Raw genomic sequence first — 19,705 nt, forward strand, 5'->3', positions numbered from 1 at the left:
GAGTAATACGCCTGGGGAACCAAAGAAGGTTCGCATCTGTGGGGACTTTAAGGTGACAGTGAACCCAGTCCTTCACACTGTACAATATCCGCTTCCACGGATTGAAGATATTTTCGCCTCACTATCTGGAGGGAAACGCTTCACTAAAATTGATCTGGCCCAGGCGTACCTGCAAATGGAGGTAGAAGAAGCCTCGAAACAGTACCTTAAGATCAACACTCATAAAGGTCTCTACCAATACAACCGGCTGGTGTTCGGGGTAGCATCAGCTCCGGCTATTTGGCAAAGGGCAATGGATCAAGTCCTGCAAGGGATTCCAGGGACCCAGTGTTATTTGGACGACATCCTGGTCACGGGCGAAAATGACAGTGATCACCTCGCCAACCTGGAGCAGGTGCTTGCCAGATTGAAGGAATATGGGCTCCGAGCTAATCGCCACAAATGCGAGTTTTTCCAGAAGCAGAGCTCGTATTGTGGCCACGTTATTGATGAAGAGGGGTTACATAAGTCCCCTGAAAAGATTGAGGCAGTAGCCAAGGCTCCAGCACTGGAAAATGTGTCACAACTGAGGTAATTCCTCGGGCTGGTGAACTACTACCATAAGTTCTTGCCGAATTTGTCTACAGTACTACACCCACTGAACACCCTACTGCAAACGGGGGTACCATGGAAGTGGAATGACGAATGTAAATGAGCTTTCCAGAAGTGCAAAGAATTGATCACATCAAAAGAGGTGTTGGCTCATTTCAACCCAGCACTACCAATTCGGTTGGCGTGTGATGCATCACCCTATGGCATTGGAGCGGTGCTTTCGCACAAATTCCCGGACGGCTCGGAGAGGCCAGTAGCCTTTGCGTCTCGGTCACTAACTTCAGCCGAGCGTAACTACGCCCAGATTGACAGGGAGGCCCTCAGCCTAGTGTGGGGAGTGAAAAAGTTCAACCACTATCTGCACAGGCAGAAGTTCACCTTGCTGACTGACCACCAACCACTTGTCTCCATCTTTAATCCAAAGAAGGGCGTTACGGTGATGGCTGCGCAACGGCTACAAAGATGGTCCCTTTTTCTAGGGGTGAACCAATATGAAATCGAGTATAATGGCATGAAACAGCATGGAAACGCTGATGGGCTATCATGCCTGCCACTGCCTACTGCGGAGGAAGCACCAGCAGTGGACCCTGTCGAAATATTTTATTCGACTATAATTGAACGCTTGCCAGTAACTAACGCTGATATAGAGAAGGAGACCCGAAATGACCCGACACTGTCTCGGGTATATGACTTGACGGTGAAGGGATGGCCAACACATGGCGACTCACTGTTGCCAGCATTCTCATCCAGAAGAGAACAGCTGTCAGTATGCCAGGGGACCTTGATGTGTGGATCCCGAGTGGTAATTCCACCCAAGTTAAGGGAGAGAGTGCTCAATGAGCTTCACGAAGGCCATCTGGGAGGGGTGAAAATGAAAAGCCTTGCTAGGGCTTATGTGTGGTGGCCGGGAATCGATCAGCAAATCGAGGACCTGACCAAGAGCTGCTCAGGATGCCAGAAGGTCCAAAATGCACCACCACATGCCCCATTACACCCATGGGGGTGGCCCTCATCTCCATGGCAACAGGTGCATATTGATTTTGCTGGTCCATTCATGGACTCAATGTTTTTAATAGCCGTGGATGCGCACTCGAAATGGCCTGAGGTGATCAAAATGTCCTCCACCACCACGGAGAAAACTATTGCAGTCCTACGGACCATATTTGCCAGGAACGGCTTGCCAGAGCAGATTTGCTCTGATAACGGACCACAGTTTGTGTCTGAAGAGTTTCGAAGATTTATGAAAAGGAATGGGGTAAGGCATTACACATCCGCCCCGTATCATCCAGCCACAATTGGATTGGCTGAGAGGTTCGTACAAACCTTTAAAAAAGCAGTAAGGGCCATGTGCGATGACGACATTCCACTGCAACATAAGGTGGACAATTTCCTGTTAGCCTACGGAAATGCGCCACATGCAGTCACCAACCAGACCCCGGCCATGATGTTCTTTAACCGAAGGTTGAGATCTCATCTGGATTTGCTCAGACCAAATGTACGAAGAGATGTTGAGAGTAAGCAATTCCAGCACATCAATGAGAAGCCGACAAGGAGCTTCAATGTAGGGCAACCAGTCTTGGCCTGCGACTACCGAACAGAGAAATGGCAACCAGGAACGATATGCACACGGCAGGGGCCACTAATGTACACAGTGGATGTTGGGGAGAACATTGTGAGACGCCATGTTGACCAGACCCTAGAGTCACAGGAACGAGTCAACCCCATGTCTCGCGTACCTGGTGATGAACCCGACATACAGGTAGCATCTACCCCAGAAACAGTAGCATCGGAAGCTGATGAACCAACCGACAACAGGGGGCAGAATCACCTCCACACCAAGAGCAAGACATTCAGGAAAGGTGCTATCCAGAAAGGATCAGGAAGCCTCCCCAAAGACTGAACTTATAAATAGACTATTTTCAGTTATTGTTACATGTTAAAAGTGTTAATTGTTAAATGAATGTTATGGTACTGTTAATCTAAAAGGGGAGGAATTTTAGTGTATGTACCTTTAAGGGGAGAACTACTTTTTACAGCTCCTGTATACTGTAGTACCGGCAGTGACCACACCAGTATATAACCCTGAGTAGGGATCTGTACAGTTAGTTTTAGAGTAACCCTCATCCAGTAAGCACCTGTTGATTGTTAGCTGCAGTCTCTTGTCTAGTTATTGAAGAACATACAACATCAAGATACACGGATTTAACAATTACCATCACCAAATTCCCCACCATCAACATCCTAGGGGTCACCATTGACCAGAAACTTAACTGGACTAGCCACATAAATACTGTGGCTACAAGAGCAGGTCAGAGGCTAGGTATTCTGCGGTGAGTGTCTCACCTCCTGACTTCCCAAGGCATTTCAACCATCTACAAGGCACAAGTCAGGAGTGTGATGGAATACTCTCCACTTGCCTGGATGAGTGCAGCTCCAACAACACTCAAGAAGCTCGGCACCATCCAGGACCTTAAACATTCACTCCCTCCACCACTGGCGCACCGTGGCTGCAGTGTGTACCATCTACAAGATGCACTGCAGCAACTCGCCAAGGCTTCTTCAGCAGCTCCTCCCAAACCCGCGACCTCTTCCACCTAGAAGGACAAGGGCAGCAGGCGCATGGGAACACCACCACCTGCAAGTTCCCCTCCAAGTCACACACCATCCTGACTTGGAAATATATCGCCGATCCTTCATCGTCGCTGGGTCAAAATCCTGGAACTCCTTACCTAACAGCACTGTGGGAGTACCTTCACCGCACGGACTGCAGCGGTTCAAGACGGTGGCTCACCACCACCTTCTCGAGGGTAATTAGGGGTGGGCAATAAATGCTGGCCTTTCCCGCAATGCCCACATCCCAGGAACGAAAAAAAAAAATCTTAGTGACAAAGAAGTCAGTTGATGGCTGCATGCTCACTTTCCAGCAGGGGTAACTGGATCGAGATCTGGAATGGGGACAACAGCTGATTTGATTTTTCCCATCCCTAGCGCAGGGACACTGAAGCCAATTGTAACATCTGTACTGCTTATCTGTTCCCGTTAAGCTGCGGGGCTGCACAGCGGTCTGGAGGTCCCACGCAGGCCGCTTGCTGGCTTTCCAATGGAAAATCCGCGCATTCGTGGAGATTTGAATTGGCCGCGCAGCCCGTTAAAAGGGCCACGCACCCAGAAAAAAAATTACAGGGAAAATTGCTTAACTGTGTGGCTTAGTGCAGCACCCATTAAATTCATTGGGGGAGCTCAACTGTTTAAGGAAGGAACAATAAAACTATCTGCAGGTAAATGAGCCATTAGCACCTGATCCCTGCCTGTATTCCTTCTGCTGCATTGAGTAAGATTATTGGAGCATCTTAAAAATGTAATAATACTTTTAAATTGGCTCTTTTCCCCGCCCTTTTAGATAAGCCTACTCGCACAGTGTTCAGCAATTAATTTCCAAGCCTTGTCAACTGCAGTATTGCAAACTGTAATCAGTATTTTGTAGCTATTTCTTCCGGGGACTGTGAAAGTTATTTCAAGAAGAATCCATGAAACCTCGTCAGGGACCTGATCAGCTTTAGGCAAAGTTTCACAGATCTGACATTTGAGAGTTCTGTTGTGTATGTACCTTTAAGAGAGAACTGCTTTTATACTGTAGTACCGGCAGTGACCACACCTGTATATAAAGCAGTAGCAGGCTTCTGTACTTTCAGTTCCAGCATACCCTCTGTTCAGTAAACACCTGTTATTACCGTTCTCCTGCAATCCATGTGTTATTGATACGCGGACACTACAGTGGTGATGAGGATGGGATCGCCAGCACATGGCGAATCACTGTTGCCAGCATTCTCGCCAAGGAGAGAACAGCTGTCAGTGTGCCGGGGGACCTTGATGTGTGGATCCCGAGTGGTAATTCCACCCAAGTTGAGAGAAAGAGTGCTCAATGAGCTTCATGAGGGTCATCTGGGAGGGGTAAAAATGAAGAGCCTAGCCAGGGCGTTTGTGTGGTGGCCGGGAATCGATAAAGAAATCGAGGAAATGACCAAGAGATGCACAGGATGCCAGAAAGTCCAAAACGGTCCACCACAGGCCCCGCTACACCCATGGGAGTGGCCCTCATCTCCATGGCAACGGGTACACATTGATTTTGCTGGACCATTTATGGACTCAATGTTTTTAATCGCCGTGGATGCACATTCGAAATGGCCAGAGGTCATCAAAATGTCCTCCACCACCACGGAGAAAACTATTGCAGTCCTACGGACCATCTTCGCCAGGAATGGCTTGCCAGAACAGATTTGCTCCGACAATGGACCACAGTTTGTGTCTGAGGATTTCTGGAGGTTTTTGAGGAATAATGGGGTAAAGCATTACACATCCGCCCCATATCATCCAGCCACAAATGGATTGGCTGAGAGGTTTGTTCAAACCTTTAAAAAAGCAATAAAGGCGATGTATAATGACAACATACCACTGCAACACAAGGTGGATAATTTCTTGTTTGCTTACCGGAATGCGACACCTGCGGCAGAGGACATCAGCGCAGGTCTGCACCATGCCGGAGGTGATAAGGAACATAAAAGTGGACTGTAAAGGCTTCTACAAGTATGTAAAAAGAAAAAGATTAGTGAAGACAAATGTAGGTCCCTTACAGTCAGAAATGGGAGAATTTATAATGGGGAACAAGGAAATGGCTGAGCAATTAAACAAATACTTTGGTTTATTCTTCACGGAAGAGGACACAAATAACTTCCCAGAAATGTTAGGGAACCAAGGGTCTAGTGAGAAGGAGAACACCGCTCACTTGGAACAGACAGGGCCACCCTCACTGGTTAAGACCCTCTCCCACCACCCAAACAAGTTTCTGACCTCCTCCACCCCCACCACCCCCAGGTTCCTGACCTTCACGTAAGAGGACACAAATAACTTCCCAGAAATGCTAGGGAAACAAGGGTCTAGTGAGAAGGAGGAATTAAAGGAAATTAGTATTAGGAAAAAAAGAGTGCTGGAGAAATTAATGGGACTGAAAGCCAATAAATCCCCAGGGCCTGATAATCTGCATCGCAGAGTACTAAAAGAGGTAGCCATGGAAATAGTGGATGCATTGGTTGTCATCTTCCAAAATTCTATAGATTATGGAACAGTTCCTGCAGATTGGAGGGTGGCAAATGTAACCCCACTATTTAAAAAACGAGGGAGAGAGAAAACAGGGAACTACAGATCGGTTAACCTAACATCAGTAGTAGGGAAAATGCTAGAGTCTATAAATAAAGGATGTGATAACAGGACACTTAGAAAATATCAGTGGGATTAGACAAAGTCAACATGGATTTATGAAAGGGAAATCGTGTTTGACAAACCTACTGGAGTTTTTGAGGATGTAACTGGTAGAATATATAAGGGAGAACCAGTGGATGTGGTGTATTTGGATTTTCAGAAGGCCTTTGATAAATTCCCACATAAGAAGTTAGTGTGCAAAATTAAAACACATGGGATTGGGGGTAATATACTGGCATGGATTGAAAATTGGTTAACAGACAGGAAACAAAGAGTAGGAATAAATGGGTCTTTTTCGGGGTGGCAGTGACTAGAGGAGTACCGCAGGGATCAGTGCTTGGGCCCCAGCTATTCACAATATATATCAATGATTTGGATGAGGGAACCAAATGTAATATTTGAAAAAGGGTTCACCCGAAATGTCGACATTTAATTTCTCTCCACGGATGTTGCCTGGCCTGCTGAGTTTTTCCAGCATTTTCTGTTGGTAATATTTCCATGTTTGCTGATGACACTAAACTAGGTGAGATTGTGAGTTGTGAGTGTAATGTATGTAGCTTTAAGAGAGGAACTATCTTTTACAGCCCCTGTATACTGCAGTACCAGTAGTGACCACACCTGTATATAACACCGTGTAGTAATTTGTACAGTTAGTTCCAGCATACCCTCTGTTCAGTAAACACCTGTTATTACCGTTCTCCTGCAGTCCGTGTGTTATTGATACGCGGACACTATAGTGGCGACGAGCAGGTTCAAACTCACCTGCAGTACTGCATCACCTCACGGGGATCCATCCCTGAAAAGAAGCTTCTTGGAGGTCGAAGCCAGAGCAACGGGCGTCGACCGTGGCAACCGTCCAGTGATCCATCGGAGTTCAGAGAATCGCAGGGGAAGCTGTGGAGAGCTGGGCTTGGCTCTCCAGTCAAGGTGTTCCAGCAAATCAGGCTGGTAGCTGGTAGTGCGCTGACCCTTCCCGGACTGCGGCGGGCTAGAGCTTGATCGAGCGGCTCTGCAAGGGGGCCGAGCAGCGTCGTCGGGAAGAAAAAGAGAGAGAGAGGGTGGAGCGCACAGGGCGCGGCCGGTGCTCAAGAGCCGGGCAGCGTTAAAGAAAATTAAAAAGGGGGAAGGAAAAGAGACGCGCAGTGGACAGCGTCGAAGAAGAATAAAACTAAGAAAATTAATTAACAAAAGAGAGACGCGCAGAAAGCCGCGGGGCGCCGCCATTACTATTTAGAATGCTAGGAGCAGCATTGGCAGCAGGGGGAAGAAGGAAAAGCGCGGGAGGCGCCATTTTAATCCATTGGGGAAGAAGGAAAAGCGCGGGAGGCACCATTTTAAACCACCCAAGATGCCGAAGAGTGGCAGCATCACTGCTTTCGACAACGAAATAGAAGACTGGACCACGTATGTGGAAAGAATTGAAGTGTACTGCAAGGCAAATGAGGTGGCCGATGAAAAGAAGGCGCCGGTATTATTGAATTTGATGGGTGCGAGAACGTACGGCCTATTGCGGAATTTAATTACCCCAGCTAAACCAATGGAGAAAAGCTTTGAAGAGATTGTCAATATCTTACAGGAACATCTAAACCCTACACCGCTGCTGATAGCAGAAAGATTCAAGTTTCATAAAAGAAACCAGCACAAAGACGAGAGTAATGCTGACTATCTTACGGAACTATGCAAATTATCGAAACACTGCCAGTTCGGAGCAGGACTGGCAGATACCTTAAGGGATAAGTTTGTCTGCGGGCTCCAGAGTGAAGGAACCCAGAAACGACTACTTTCGGAGAAGGACCTTACGCTAGAAAAGGCTTTCAGCATTGCAGTATCCTACGAAGCAGCAGCACGGGGAGCTGCGGAAATACAACAGAAACCGCAAGAATATAGCACTAATGAAATGGCATATGGAGCAGAAAAGTGCTATCGCTGCGGCAGAACAACCCATGGCCAGAAGGATTGCTGGTTTAAGGACAAAGTATGCAGGCAATGTGGAAAAGTGGGACACATAGCACGAGTCTGCAGGTCGGGAAAGAAAACCAACACTAAAAGAACTACTAAGGAAAAGTACTAGAAAGTACAAAAGATGACTGACAGTAGTTCAAAAGATCAGAAGAGTGATAATGACTCCGGGAGCAGGAGACTAAGTTGTCTAAAGTTACACAACGTGATCGCAAAGGAAGATCACCGAACCATTTGGGTCACCCTCATGATAGCAGGGTCCCAAGTAAAGATGGAATTGGACACAGGATCAGCCCTAACAGTCATGAATCGACGAGACTATAAGCGGCTATTCTCACACATACCCTTGAAGGACACGTCCATTGTCTTGAAGACATATACGGGGCAAAAAGTCTACCCCAGAAGGAAAATAAGGGTGCCCGTTAAATACAACGGCAAGGAAACACAGAAACTGTATCTATATATACTACAAGATGGAGGACCACCATTATTGGGACGTGAATGGATCCGAAAAATACAATTGGATTGGCATTCCATTCAGGCGCTAACTGTGGCTGACAAAAAGGATGATGACGTCACACCTGGACGACTGTTAAAAATTCTAACTGACGCGAAAGAGGTGTTCCAGCAAGGACTTGGGACTCTAAAAGGCGTAACGGCAATGATAAAAATTGAAGATAACGCAAACCCAAAATTTTTTAAGGCCAGACCGGTACCGTATGCGATCCGCCCAGCCGTCGAAGCAGAGCTGGAGAATTTGGAGCGTTCGGGTGTGCTGTCCAAGGTGGACTGGAGTGAGTGGGCCACACCCATCGTTCCTGTAATGAAGAAATCATTGAGCAGCACGCCTGGGGAGCCGAAGAAGGTTCGCATCAGTGGGGACTGTAAGGTAACTGTGAACCCAGTCCTTCACACAGTACAATATCCGCTTCCGCGGATAGAAGATATTTTCGCCTCACTATCTGGAGGGAAACGCTTTACGAAGATTGATCTGGCCCAAGCGTATCTACAAATGGAGGTAGAAGAAGCATCTAGAAAATACCTCACGATAAACACTCACAAAGGTCTTTACCAGTACAACCGACTGGTATTCGGGGTAGCATCAGCTCCGGCTATTTGGCAGAGGGCGATGGAACAAGTCCTGCAAGGGATCCCGGGGACCCAGTGTTATTTGGACGACATCCTGGTTACGGGCGAAAATGACAGTGACCACCTTGCCAACCTGGAGCAGGTGCTCACTAGATTACAAGAATATGGGCTACGAGCCAACCGCCCCAAATGCGAGTTTTTCAGGAAACAAATCTCGTATTGTGGCCACGTGATTGATGAAGAGGGGTTACATAAGTCCCCAGACAAGATTGAGGCAGTAGTCAAGGCTCCAGCACCGGAAAATGTGTCGCAACTGAGGTCATTCCTCGGGTTGATGAACTACTACCATAAGTTCTTGCCAAATTTGTCTACAATTCTGCACCCACTGAACGCCCTGCTGCAAACTGGAGTAGCATGGAAATGGAGTGATGAGTGTAAGCGTGCCTTTCAGAAATGTAAATGCCTAATCACTTCAAAAGAAGTATTGGCCCACTACAATCCAACACTACCGATTCGGTTGGCATGTGATGCGTCTCCCTACGGCATTGGAGCAGTACTGTCACACAAACTCCTTGACGGTTCAGAGAGGCCAATAGCCTTTGCGTCACGCTCGTTAACCTCAGCCGAGCGTAACTACGCCCAGATTGACAGGGAGGCCCTCAGCCTGGTGTGGGGGGTGAAGAAGTTCAATCACTATCTGCACGGGCAGAAATTCACCTTACTGACTGATCACCAGCCTCTTGTCTCCATTTTTAACCCAAAGAAGGGCGTTCCGGTGATGACGGCGCAACGGCTGCAAAGATGGTCCCTTTTTCTAGGGGCACATCAATACGACATAGAGTATAAGGGCACAAAACAGCATGGAAACGCTGATGGGCTGTCGCGCCTGCCGCTGCCTACGGTGGAGGAAGCACCTGCAGTGGACCCTGTTGAGATATTCCATTCGACCATAGTCGAATGTCTACCTGTTACAAACTCAAGTATAGAGAAGGAAACCCAAAATGACCTGACACTCTCTCGGGTCTATGATTTGACGGTGAAGGGATGGCCAGCACATGGCGACTCACTGTTGCCAGCATTCTCGCCAAGGAGAGAACAGCTGTCAGTGTGCCGGGGGACGTTGATGTGTGGATCCCGAGTGGTAATTCCACCCAAGTTGAGAGATAGAGTGCTCAATGAGCTTCATGAGGGTCATCTGGGAGGGGTAAAAATGAAGAGCCTAGCCAGGGCGTTTGTGTGGTGGCCGGGAATCGATAAAGAAATCGAGGAAATGACCAAGAGATGCACAGGATGCCAGAAAGTCCAAAATGCTCCACCACAGGCCCCGCTACACCCATGGGAGTGGCCCTCATCTCCATGGCAACGGAAACATATTGATTTTGCTGGTCCATTTATGGACTCAATGTTTTTAATCGCCGTGGATGCACATTCGAAATGGCCAGAGGTCATCAAAATGTCCTCCACCACCACGGAGAAAACTATTGCAGTCCTACAGACCATCTTCACCAGGAATGGCTTGCCAGAACAGATTTGCTCTGACAATGGACCACAGTTTGTGTCCGAGGATTTCCGGAGGTTTTTGAGGAATCCACCCCATATCATCCAGCCACAAATGGATTGGCTGAGAGGTTTGTTCAAACCTTTAAAAAAGCAATAAAGGCGATGTATAATGACAATATACCACTGCAACACAAGGTGGATAATTTCTTGTTTGCTTACACATGCTTACACATGCAGTCACCAACCAAGCTCCAGCCATGATGTTCTTTAACCGAAGGTTAAGATGTCGCCTGGATTTGCTCAAACCAAACATAAGACGAGATGTTGAGAATAAGCAATTCCAGCACATCAATGAGAAGCCAACCAAGAGCTTCAAGAGAGGGCAACCAGTCTTGGCCCGCGACTACCGAACAGAAAAATGGCAGCCAGGAACGATATGCACACGGCAGGGACCACTAATGTACACAGTGGACGTTGGAGAGAGCATCGTGAGACGCCATGCTGATCAGATTCTAGAGTCACAGGAACAATTCAAACCCATGCCACGATCATACGCACCTGGTGATGAACCCGAAGTACAGATTGCGTCTACCTCAGAATCAGTGGTATTGGAAGCTGAGGAACCAACCAATGACAATGAGCCAGAATCGACTCCGCCGCAAGAACAGGATACTCGAGAAAGGCGCTATCCAGACAGGATCAGGAAGCCTCCTCAAAGACTGAATTTATAAATGATTACTTTCAGCTGATGTACAAAGAAAATTGTAATTGTAATTAGTTATTATTTAATTGTTAAATGAATGTTATGTACTGTTTATCTAAAAGGGGAGGAATTGTTGTGTATGTACCTTTAAGAGAGAACTGCTTTTATACTGTAGTACCGGCAGTGACCACACCTGTATATAAAGCAGTAGCAGGCTTCTGTACTTTCAGTTCCAGCATACCCTCTGTTCAGTAAACACCTGTTATTACCGTTCTCCTGCAGTCCGTGTGTTATTGATACGCGGACACTACAAGTTCTAAAATGCCATGTAAGTAAGAGGAAAATGAAAAAGGCATTTTTCTCTGTTATTTGGTTAGACTCATTACAAAGGAACGTTTTCACTTTTGTGGATTTTGTTTCTTCCTACTCCTCCCTTTCCTCTCAAAAGAGAAGATTTGGTTTCATGGACATTGGCCACCTTACGTTACCTTGTCCCAGTCGCATTCCTGTGTGAACCTGGGCTTGAACTTTGACCTTAAAGCAACAGCACAGCCGAAACAATCCTGTTTAAATACATAACCTCGCCAACGTGGGTCATGTAACAGCAATCAGAAGCAGACCATTAGATGATATATTTCCTCCCCTCTCTTATTCCAGATGACTGAGGACAAGTGTAGCATTCTCTTTTGCCATCGCTACTGAGAGCAGTAAACTCGGGAGATCCACCCTCGGATCTTCCGAGTCTTTATGGCTTGTTTCCACTTCGCTCAATCCATTTATCGGCAGCGCCTTCTGGGGGGGAGGGGGGCGGTGGGGGGGTTTAGTGATTTTATTTTGCTTCAACACTGTGATTAGCACATAAGAACATAAGAAATAGGAGCAGGAGTAGGCCAATCGGCCCCTCGAGCCTGCTCCGCCATTCAATAAGATCATGGCTGATCTGATCCTAACCCCCAATCCACTATCACAGAACCATCTCCTGAATCTAACAGAATTAGACACACGAAATAGGAGCAGGATCAGGCTACACGGCTCCTGGGCCCGCTCCGCTACCCACATGGCCATGACCGATCCGAACCTAGACTCATGTCCAAATTCCTGCCCGCTCCCCGTAACCCTTAATTCCCTTTACTTCTCGGAAACTGTCTATTTCTGTTTTAAATTTATGTAATGATGTAGCTTCTACAGCTTTTTGGGGCAGCATATTCCATGGACCTACCACCCTCTGAGTGAAGTAGTTCCTCCTCATCTCAGTTTTGAAAGAGCAGCCCCTTATTCTAAGACTATGCCCCCTAGTTCTAGTTTCACCCATCATCGGGAACATCTTCCCCGCATCCACCCGATCCAACCCCTTCACAATCTTATATGTTTCAATAAGATCGCCTCTCATTCTTCTGAACTCCAATGAGTAGAGTCCCAATCTACTCAACCTCTCCTCATATGTCCATCCCCTCATCCCCGGGATTAACCGAGTGAACCTTCTTTGTACTGACTCGAGAGCAAGTATGACCTTTCTTAAGTATGGACACCAAAACTGTACGCAGTATTCCAGGTGCGGTCTCACCAATACCTTGTACAACTGAAGCAATACCTCCCTATTTTTATATTCTATCCCCCTAGCAATGAAAGCCAACATTCCATTGGCCTTCTTAATCACTTGTTGCACCTGCATACTAACCTTTTGAGTTTCGTGCACCAGGACCCCCAGATCCCTTTGTACTTCAGTACTTTCCAGTTTCTTGCCATTAAGATAATAACTTGCTCTACGATTTTTCCTGCCAAAGTGCATAACCTCACACTTTCCAGTATTGTATTCCATCTGCCAAATCTCTGCCCACTTACTTAGCCTGTCGATGTCCCCTTGCAGGTTTTTTATGTCCTCCTCACTCACTACTTTCCCTCCCATCTTAGTATCATCTGCAAACTTTGATATGTTACACTCGGTCCCCTCCTCCAAATCATTAATATAGATTGTAAAGAGTTGGGGACCCAGCACTGACCCCTGCGGAACACCACTAGTTACTGATTGCCAGTCTGAGAATGAACCATTTATCCCAACTCTCTGCCTTCTGTTAGATAGCCAATCCTCTATCCATGCCAGAATATTACCCCCAATCCCGTGATTTTTTATCTTAAGCAATAATCTTTTGTGTGGCACCTTGTCAAATGCCTTTTGGAAGTCTAAATACACTACGTCCACTGGTTCCCCTTTATCCACCCTATACATTACTTCCTCAAAGAACTCCAGCAAATTTGTCAAACATGACTTCCCCTTCATATAACCATGCTGACTTTGTCCTATTAAATTATGATTATCCAAATATCCTGTTACTGTCTCCTTAATAATGGACTCCAAAATTTTACCTACCACAGATGTTAGGCTAACCGGTCTATAGTTTCCAGCCTTCTGTCTACTGCCCTTTTTAAATAAGGGTGTTACATTAGCAGTTTTCCAGTCTGCCGGGACCTTTGCCGAGTCCAGGGAGTTTTGGAAAATTATTACCAATGCATCCACAATCCCTACCGCCACTTCCCTCAAGACCCTAGGATGTAAGCCATCAGGTCCAGGTGATTTATCCGCCTTGAGTCCCATTATTTTACCGAGTACCACTTCCTTAGTGATTTTGATCGTGTTTAGCTCCTCCCCCCCTTTAGCCCCCTGTTTGTCCAGTGTTGGGATATTCTTAGTGTCTTCTACTGTAAAGACTGATGTAAAATATTCATTCAGTGTTTTTGCCATCTCCATATTTCCCACCATTAATTTCCCGGTCTCATCCTCTAAGGGACCAACATTTACTTTAGCCACCCTTTTTCTTTTTATATAACTATAAAAACTCTTATTATCTGTTTTTATATTTTTTGCTAATTTACTTTCATAATCTATCTTCCCTTTCTTAATCAATCTTTTTGTTATTTTTTGCTGTCTTTTAAAGTTTTCCCAATCCTCTATCCTCCCACTAGATTTGGCTACCTTATATGCCCTTGTTTTTAGTCGAATACTATCCTTAATTTCTTTACTTAGCCACGGATGGCTGTCTTTTCTTTTACACCCTTTTCTTCTCAGTGGAATATATTTTTTTTGGAAGTTGTAAAATAACTCCTTAAATGTACACCACTGATCATGTATCATCTTACCCTTTAATCTATTTTCCCAATCCACTCTACTCAATTCCGCTCTCATACCTTCATAGTCTCCTTTATTCAAGCTTAGCACGCTTGTTTGAGATCCAACCTTCTCACCCTCTAATTGAATATGGAATTCAACCATGTTATGGTCACTCATTCCAAGGGGATCCTTTACTAGGACATTTTTAATTAATCCTGTCTCGTTACACAGGACCAGATCTAAGGTTGCTTGCCCCCGGTCGGTTCAGTTACATACTGCTCAAGAAACCCATCCCTAATACACTCAATGAACTCATCCTCAAGGCAGCCCTGCCCAATTTGATTTGTCCAATTAATATGATAGTTAAAATCCCCCATAATTATAGATGTTCCCTTATTACAAGCCTCAACTATTTCCTGATTGATACTCCGTCCAACAGAGTTGCCACTGTTCGGAGGCCTATAGACTACGCCCACTAGTGTTCTTTTCCCCTTATTATTCCTTACCTCCACCCAAACTCTTTCATTATCCTGATCTTTTGACCCAATATCATTTCTCTGTATTACAGTGATTCCTTCCTTTATTAACATAGCCACTCCACCTCCCCTTCCTTCCTGCCTGTCCTTCCTGATCGTTAAATAACCTGGTATGTTTAATTCCCAGGCATTGTCACCCTGCAGCCATGTTTCTGTAATGGCCACAAGATCATACCCATATGTAGTTATTTGTGCCATTAACTCATCTATTTTGTTACGAATGCTACGTGCATTCAGATAGAGAACTTTCAAATATGTTTTGTGACACTTAGTTCCTGCTTTTGCCCTTTTTATTACTTTACCTTTTACTCCATACCTTCTGCCCCTTCCTGACACGCTCTGGTTTTTAATTTCCCCACTGCTACCTAAGTCTATGACCTTCTCTGTTGTCATTTTTATTATTTGCTCTCTAGGAAGATGTACCTCCTATATGTGGTTTACACAGTTAAACAGTATGTTGATTTTTAAAAAAAATTTATTTGTTCCTGGGATGTGGGCGTCACCGACCTGGCCAGCATTTATTGCCCCTCCCTCATTGCCCTCGAGAAGGTGGTGGAGGATAATTAAGAGTCAACCACATTGCTGTGGGTCTGGAGTCACATATAGGCCAGACCGGGAAAACAGCAGATTTTGTTTCCTAAAGGACATTAGTGAACCAGATGGGTTTTTATGACAATCCTGTAGTTTCATGGTTACCATTACTGCTAATAGCATTTTTTGATTCCAGATTTATTTAATGAACTCGAATTTAAATTCCCCAGTTGCTGTGGTGGGATTTGAACTCTCAGTCTCTATAGATTATTCGTTCAGGTCTGCTGGAATACTAGTCCAGTAACATTACCACTATGCTACCATTGCCTTGATTGATGATTATGGTTTTAAGCCTCAATCAAGGCCTTCATAGCAACTCAACCAAGAAGCCATTTGCTGCAATGTTAGTGGATGTTAATCGAGCGCCTCATTCCAGTCAGAATTTAAAGGTGCAACAGTTAGAGAACGTTCAGAGTGACATGTGGTGCCTTATTTAAGAGCATTCTTCTGGAATTAGGTTAGATCTGCTGGGTTTATTTTACAGGTATTTCAGCAAAGAGATCTGGGAATACAGAAACATAAATTTCCAAAAGTAGCAACACAAGTTGATAAGGCCATAAAGAGTGCAAGCAAAGTGCTAGGTTTATTTCCAGAGTAATAGAATGCAAAAGCAGGGGAGGTAATGTTAAATTTGTATAAAACTTTGGTTACAGCCCACTTGGGGTACTGTGTGCAATTCTGGAAATTGAAGCAAAGGAGAAAGCACAGAAAAGATTTACAAGGACATTCCCAGAATTGAGAGGATGCGACTGTCAGGAAAGATTGAGCAGGCTGGGGCTCTTTTCTCTAGAAAAGAGAAGACCTGATAGAGGTTGTTAAAATTATGAAGGGACTTGATAGCGAAACTGTGAGGAAACTGTTTTCACTTGTGGGTGAGTCCAGAACAAGGGGGCATAAATACAAGCCACTAATAGATCAAAGAAAGAATTTTAAAGGAATTTCTTTACAGAGTGAATACTGAGAATGTGGAACTCGCTGCCACACAGACTGGTTGAAGGAGATAGCATTGATGCATGAGGGAAAAGGGAATAGAGGGAGACGGTGCAGGGTCGAAGAGGTAATTAGAGTGGGAGCAAGCTCATGTGGAGAATAAACAATGACAGGCCAGTTGGGCCAAATTGCCTGTGTCTGTGCTGTAGATTCTGTGTAGAACTCCCCTGTCTTATCTCCTTGCCCAAGGAAGTAATAATTCAAATATATTGTTGTGGCCTGTCATTTGTGGCTCATTCAATATTTTTAATATTGGAACAGATGTAAATCAGTGTATGCTTTTCCTCCCCAAAGTGCTGTTCCACTCCAGTGAAGATATGAATAATATATTATTGACCCCATTCTAATTAGCAAAGTAATAAAAATTCTGCACTCTGTAATTGCTCTGATCTTCTAATTAGGTCACAGGAGTGATGTTGGAATGCAATCACCAAACACGCATTGTATAGTGCAGACAGTAACCTCATTTTTGCAGTCATTTGTAATTTTAATAGACTGAGGCTTTCATGAAAGGCTTGTCTCCTTGCAACTTTTGCTCTTGTGGTGCAGTTGATGTTCTTAAAATATGACTGAAGACTCTGTGGTATTCTCTTTGTAGTCCAACCTCACAAAGCAGCAAAATGGCTTCAAAATCACCTTGAAAACCTTGGAGGACAACCTGCTTTCCCGCCTTTCCTCTGCTTCTGGAAACTTCCTCGGAGACACGGCCTTGGTAGAAAACCTGGAGACCACCAAGAGGACTGCAGCTGAGATTGAAGAGAAGGTGAGCCCAAGTTAGGCTGCAAAGAGACTGTCATTTAGACAGAGAATATGCCTTCAGACATAGTTAGAAGTGATTTATGATAAGACAGGGGATGTATTAATTCTCAGTCTGTTTGAGAAACTTGTTGAACACTGTAGCCAGTTTACAAGGAACTAAAATAACATGTCATTTACAATGTCTTCTGCCAAGGCTAACTATCTATATTCCTCAGAGTTCAGTCTGGCAAGCAGCCTGCTTATTAGCCCAGATTAATACGTGGATTAGGAATGCTTGAATATAACTGGACATTCTTTTTTGCATAAATATCTGGCCTATTTAGCTTCTGAGTTCCAAGTGTCCTCTGCAGTATTAATGAAACAGCCAGTTCACATCACAGCATATGAAAAAGAAGTGAATAATTTTCTCTAAATTTGCTGTGTAATATGCAGTTTTTGCCTTTTGGTTGTGGATTAACTCTTGTAAGATATTTTAAAACTTCCACAAAATGATCTTTTCTCAGTGAGACCAAATTGCAAGCGGAATAATTCACACGCCATTTAATTGTAAACAGGTTAATGTCGGTGTAAAATAGCACAGATGTAGGGATGTCGCACAAGTGCATTAAACATTCAGATGTGAACCTTCTGATTGGAATTTCTGCACCCCAATGTGCAGTTTGTGAATGACTTCTAAAGTTGTAATGGTGACCATTTGAGGACCCCCATTTGATCCATTTTCCTCACTTTGGCTTGAGAATTCCACCAATACAGGTCAGGAATTGAAAGATGTATATATGCTATAGAAGTACATGTTATAGAAGTGCGTGTTCAGAAGAGCAGGATAAGCTGTGTTGGTGAGGATATCTAACATCTCTGCCAGACACTTTGTTTTCTCGGAATATACAATATAGTTAACAAGATCAATTTGTTTTGTGTAAGGTTCATTAAGATAATAAATTGCAGAAAGGCAGGTTTTCCCTGCTGCCTCCCTTGACCATGCCAATCATTTCTAGGTCAGAATGTGTGTCAGTGGCAATTTAAGAGTGACTGGACAAAGGGTCTAATTCTCAAAGATCCTGAAATTATGCGACGAGGATACTATTGCACTAATGCATACTCTATTCTCCTCAAATTACTCTGCACTACTTTAATGGAACCGTATCATAGAGAAGCATTTCAGAGGCAAATGTTAAGCATTTATTCTCTAGCATCTCACAGTGTCATTTCAGACCCAGAATCTTTGCATACTCTTTTTTTTCCCCTTGGCATTTGGCTGCATTTTAGCTGCTTTGATATTCCAATTAGTCGTGCGTTCTGTATTGGAGAGATATTTGGTAAATTGGAGCCCCGAAAACAGAGCATGCGTGTGACTTTTGGGGAGAAAGCCTTGGAGCAAAATAATGGGCCGTATTTTCTGATCGGAGGCTTCCTGCGTGCGGAGGCCTCCGATCTGAAAAAAATCTACGGACTTACCTGAGGGCTCCCAAGGTGCATATAGTTCTGATCCTGGGCCTCTCCAACTCCAAGTGCGCAAGGCCCCCATACCTCAGGGGCGCAGGCGGTTTGCAAGTGTCCCTGGGATCATGTGGGCCATGGGGAGCCAATCAAAGAAGGGAATCTCCCTTCATACACCTGACAGAAAGACCTGTCAAATATATGAATGGAGATCACCCCAAAAACACTTTAAAACATTAAATAACATTTTAAAAAATCACCTTTTTAAAATTAGTTGAAATGACAATAAATTAAATATTTTAAACAAAAATGTAATTTTTTGAAAAAAACAATTAAAGTTTTTTACGGGGCTAAAAATAAACTTACCTCTTTTGAAAGTATTTTTAAATGATAAATGAGTGAAAAAAAGTTTTTTTTTACTTTTTTCAAATCTTATGCTGGTAAAAGCAGGCCTTGCGCTTTTACCAAGTGTAAGATTTCTAAGGGATTTCTGCCGGCGGAGGGTCTCCAGAAAGTGGAACTCTCCCTCCGCAGAGGCCCTTCTCCAGGGCAGGCGTCCGATCTGTCAAGAAATACCGGTTTTCAGCGCATGCGCTTCGTAAGCCTGAAACCGGCATTTCCAGTGTCCCTACGGGTGTGTACACAGCCCGCACACACCCGGAGGGATCGGAATATCCGGCCCATTGTTTATTTCAAAGGAGCAATGGATATTTTTAGAAAGTAGAACCGTGCATGTGAACATAAGAAGATGAGAGAGGATTGCCCCCCCCCCCCCAAATTCTCTCTGCTGACAAGCCTCACTTTGTAACTGCACTAAAAGGTATCGTTTAAACTCCTCAGAGGTAAGTCCCATTGAGGAGCTATTTGACCGGCAAATTGCAGGGGAAAAAATGTTTGCATGTTCCTGCCGTTATCAGGCTCTCCCCGGGTCCTGCTCCTTTTACATGTTTACAGATTTTTAAAACGTAGGTATCGTTCAGCTGTGAAGTGAGAAGCCACAACTTTTGAATTGTATTGTTTGCATTTTTCTGCAGTGAAAAGCAACTCAAACAAACTGGACTGGCTACAAGACATAAATGTTTGTGGGGCCCAGGTATGGAAGGAGCGACTCGTGTGGTCAGCACACCTCAGATTTGCAGTGGCACACAGCCCTTCCATCTGTACACCTGAATCTCAGGTCCGTGCGGA

The 19,705-nt window shown here is 44.9% G+C and overlaps 1 protein-coding gene across 1 annotated transcript in view; it reads left to right on the forward strand.

The window, feature by feature from the left end:
- LOC147102690 (dynein axonemal heavy chain 9-like) overlaps nucleotides 1-19,705 on the forward strand; it is a 394,408-nt gene that overhangs the window by 210,469 nt on the left and 164,234 nt on the right. The window contains exon 22 of the mRNA XM_085963406.1: nucleotides 16,920-17,084. Coding sequence (XP_085819532.1) covers nucleotides 16,920-17,084 — 165 coding nt within the window. The remainder of the gene's footprint in view (nucleotides 1-16,919; nucleotides 17,085-19,705) is intronic.

The sequence above is a fragment of the Somniosus microcephalus genome, chromosome 21 (genome assembly GCF_052327205.1).
Source record: "Somniosus microcephalus isolate GS21.2 chromosome 21, FLI_Smic_1.0, whole genome shotgun sequence".
NCBI lineage: Eukaryota > Metazoa > Chordata > Chondrichthyes > Squaliformes > Somniosidae > Somniosus > Somniosus microcephalus.